This window comes from Sinocyclocheilus anshuiensis, unplaced genomic scaffold (assembly GCF_001515605.1).
Source record: "Sinocyclocheilus anshuiensis isolate Anshui unplaced genomic scaffold, SAMN03320099.WGS_v1.1 scaffold292, whole genome shotgun sequence".
NCBI lineage: Eukaryota > Metazoa > Chordata > Actinopteri > Cypriniformes > Cyprinidae > Sinocyclocheilus > Sinocyclocheilus anshuiensis.
Window position 1 is genome coordinate 1,339,239 of NW_015555757.1, and position 4,150 is coordinate 1,343,388.

At 35.7% G+C, this 4,150-nt stretch overlaps 1 protein-coding gene across 1 annotated transcript in view; it reads left to right on the plus strand.

Annotated features, from left to right (window-relative positions):
- LOC107673953 (netrin receptor UNC5B-b-like) overlaps positions 1–4,150 on the plus strand; it is a 52,467-nt gene that overhangs the window by 37,995 nt on the left and 10,322 nt on the right. Inside the window, exons 3-7 of the mRNA XM_016467801.1 lie at positions 323–465; positions 669–772; positions 1,115–1,295; positions 3,036–3,203; positions 3,323–3,487. Of these exons, the coding sequence (XP_016323287.1) occupies positions 323–465; positions 669–772; positions 1,115–1,295; positions 3,036–3,203; positions 3,323–3,487 (761 nt within the window). The remainder of the gene's footprint in view (positions 1–322; positions 466–668; positions 773–1,114; positions 1,296–3,035; positions 3,204–3,322; positions 3,488–4,150) is intronic.

Consider the following 4,150-nt stretch of genomic DNA (forward strand, 5'->3'; position numbering starts at 1 on the left):
ATATACATAATAAATATACACAGTACACACACATATATTATGTAAACTTTTATTTTGGATGTGATTAATCGCGATTAATCGTTTGACAGCACTAATATTTATATTATCTTGTATATTCATAATATTTATTAATTTATATTATTAAATATTTTTTGATATATTTGCTAAATACATCATATAAATGTATTATTTTAAATAAAGCACAGTCTGTGGCTTGCAATTTTACTACTACTGTCAGAATGTGTAAGTGACCCATACATTTAAAACTTGAATGATATATTCATGTTTTCCTCTTTTTTTTTTTTTTTTTTTTGGTTTTTTTTCTAGTAGTGAGAGAAGTAGATATCTCTGTCTCCCGGACGCAGGTAGAGGAGTTGTTTGGACTGGAGGATTATTGGTGCCAGTGTGTTGCCTGGAGCTCGGCAGGCACCACAAAGAGCCGGCGGGCTTATGTCCGCATCGCCTGTGAGTTTGTGTTCAGCAGCTTATGTGATCTGTCCTTCTTAGGCAGGCACTCTGCATTTAAAAGACAGAACCTGAAGAGAAACCTAGTATTCTGACTATAGAACATTCACTATTTTTGCTTGTGCTTTTATTCTTTTTTTGCTGAGAAGAAATTTTTTTTTATTGTTTATTTTGGTAAAAAAAAATATTTCTGTGTTTATCAGACCTACGGAAGAACTTTGAACAGGAGCCACTTGGCAGGGAAGTGCGTCTGGAGCAGGAAGTCTTGTTGCAGTGTCGTCCACCAGAGGGCATCCCGCCTGCTGAGGTGCCATATCACCTTCTTATCCTTTCTGTTATTGTTTCAACCTCCAACTGTGTTTTCCCTTTGTTTGTTTCATGCATAAAAACAAACAAACAATTTTTGATTCCTTGAGGTTTCAGTAAAACCCGTAAGCAGTGGTACTTTAATATTGCAGGCTTTGATAAAACTTTCAACCACACAGAATATTTTACACCATTCATTTTCTTTCAGTTACACCTTTTTTGTATTCAGAACATGCCTGGTGCTTTTTAAATTTTCAGTTCAAATGATTCAAAACACAATTTTGTTCCAGATGCACATCATTCTTCTTCAAACTGAATGGATTGATTTCTTATAATGCCACAGGTGGACTGGCTGAAGAACGAAGAGCTCATTGACCCGGCGCTGGATTCTAACTTTCTAATTACCATCGACCATGACCTAATCATCAAGCAGGCTCGACTCTCTGACACAGCTAACTACACCTGCGTGGCTCGTAATGTGGTCGCTAAGCGACGCAGCAGCACTGCCACACTCATCGTCTACGGTAACCACTTGACCAGTCAGAATCCCTGCAGCGATCTGAATCATTGAATGAATCTGTCAAGGGAAAGTTCTCTACACAAAAGAAAACTAGAATCTCCCGTAGTGGTTATGAATATTTATTACACGGCTCTGTGAAATAATCACTCCTTATTGGTAAGTTTCAGCATTCTGCAGTCTGTAATGATAATTTAACATTTGACCAGTGTCCTACACTGTGAAAGTTTCATGTTGTTTTTTTCTTTGCACTCTTTTTATTCTTCCATAATTAAATCGTTAAATAATTAAATCGCTACTATTCAAAAGTTTGGGGTAGGATACATTTTTTTATTGCAAGAAATTCCTTATTCAGCAAGGATGCATTAAACCTATCAAAAGTGACAGTAAAGACGTTTATAATGTTACTTTATAAAAGATTTCTTTTTCAAATAAATGCTTTGTACTATTCATGAAAGAATCCTGAAAAAATAATCACGGTTTTCACAAAAATATTAAGCACCAACACTGTTGTGATCCATTGATAATAATAAAAATGTATGAATCATTTCTGAAGAATCATGTGACACTAAAGATTGGATTAATATCTTCTGAAAATTCAGCTTTGCCATCACAGGAATAAATTACATTAAATATAAAATATATATTTTAAATTGTAATGATATTATACAGTATTACTCTTTTTACTGTATTTTCTGATCAAATAAATGCATCCTTGGTGAGCATAAAACATTAAAATCAAAAACATTAAAAAATCTTACCAACCCCAAACTTTAGAAAGGTAGGGTACATAATATTTCAGCACAAAATCAATATTTCATGTTTGTTTATTAATTTATTTGGTAAGCAGCTGTGTAATAAGTGGGACAATTAATCTGGCCATTTTTGCAAAAAAAAAAAACACTTCAGGATATTTCAAGGCCCTCTCTGCTTTAAATCAGGGTCCTGGTTGTTCTGTCAGGATTATGACATGCTGACTTTACATTATCTCTCACGTATGATATAATATGCAGCCCTTTTGTACATTGTAATAATAATAATAATATGTTTTATTTTTATAGTGCCTTTCAAGAACCCAAGGACGCTATACAAAATAATACAAGCAATTGACAAACAAAATACACCAGACAATCAGAGGGGACATTCAGACAAACAAGTGTAAATTTTGTCAAGACAATTATGTTAACAATTATGTCAAGAAGGTGGTTATGTAACATACAAACAAAAGTTGGGAAACAGAGGAGCAGTATCAGAGGAGCAGTATCCTATTGTATAGCTCAAAGTAGTTCATTTTGCATTGCTGCTTGTTTTTTCTTTAATAGTCCAGTTAGTGTATCTAACAGGCTCCGTTCTCTTCAAAGCAAACTGCATGTCAGTGTATATGTGTCTCATGTACAGTATCTCACAGAAGTGAGTACACCCCTCACATTTTTGTAAATATTTTATTATATCTTTTCATGTGACAACACTGAAGAAATGACACTTTGCTACAATGTAAAGTAGTGAGTGTACAGCTTATAACAGTGTAAATGTGCTGTCCCCTCAAAATAACTCAACACACAGCCATTAATGTCTAAACCGCTGGCCACAAAAGTGAGTACACCCCTAAGTGAAAATTTCCAAATTGGGCCCAAAGTGTCAATATTTTGTGTGGCCACCATTATTTTCCAGCACTGCCTTAACCCAATGTGAGGGGTGTACTCACTTCTGTGAGATACTGTATATATATCTGGCTCTCCTTCCTTAGTGAGTGGGGGCTGGTCATCCTGGACAGAGTGGTCAGAGTGCAATGCTCAGTGTGGGCGGGGTTGGCAGCGACGGACACGCAGTTGCACCAATCCAGCACCGCTCAATGGAGGAGCCTTCTGTGACGGCCCACCATTCCAGAGAGTCACCTGCACCACCCTCTGTCCAGGTGAAGACTGACACCTGTCGCAACCTTACGTGACACACTATATAACCACCAACAAATTCACATAATCCACTGACAGAGTCTTAATCCATTGCGTAATTGCTCATTATGTATTTTCCTAGTGGACGGAGGCTGGACGGAATGGGCCAAGTGGTCAGCGTGTGGGACAGAGTGCACACACTGGCGAAGCCGTGAATGTCAGGCGCCCCCACCACGTAATGGAGGACGCCACTGCAGCGGCAGCATGATGGAGAGCAAGAACTGCACGGAGGGACTGTGTGCCCGCAGTAAGTCACATGACCCAGCATCATCAGTGACAAAGTGTCAGCATTAATGAAACATGACTCTGCCAGTCAAATAATAAGTGATATGAACCTGGTCCTCACCAGGATTATTATAGTTAACTACAACTAAAACCATAAAAAAAAGTTTGACTCTTAAAATAAAAAAAAACAATTAAAATGTATTTGACTTGTTTATATTATAATTAACTTATTCTCATTTTCATTTTCATTTAGTTTAACCTGATAAACTAAAACTGAAATAAAAAGGTAAAATCTATATGGACATATATAAAAAAATAAAAATGACAAAAGCACACAACAAAATTACTAAAACTTCTAAATAAAAAAAAAAATGTTTTTTTTTGTTTTGTTTTAAAATAAATGCTGTTCTGTTGAACGTTGGATTCATCAAAGAATCCTGAAAAAAAATCACAGTTTGATTTTTCATTCAAGGAATGATTTCTGAAGGATCATGTGACACTGACGACTGGAGTAATGGATGCTTAAAATTCAGCTTTGCCATCACAGAAATAATTTACATTTTAAAGTATATTAAAAGGGAGAACAGATATATAAACCTGGTCCTCACCAAAGTTATTATAGTTAGCTAAAATTAATACCATATAACATTTGTTACTTGAAATAAAATACATGTAACTGAAAAAA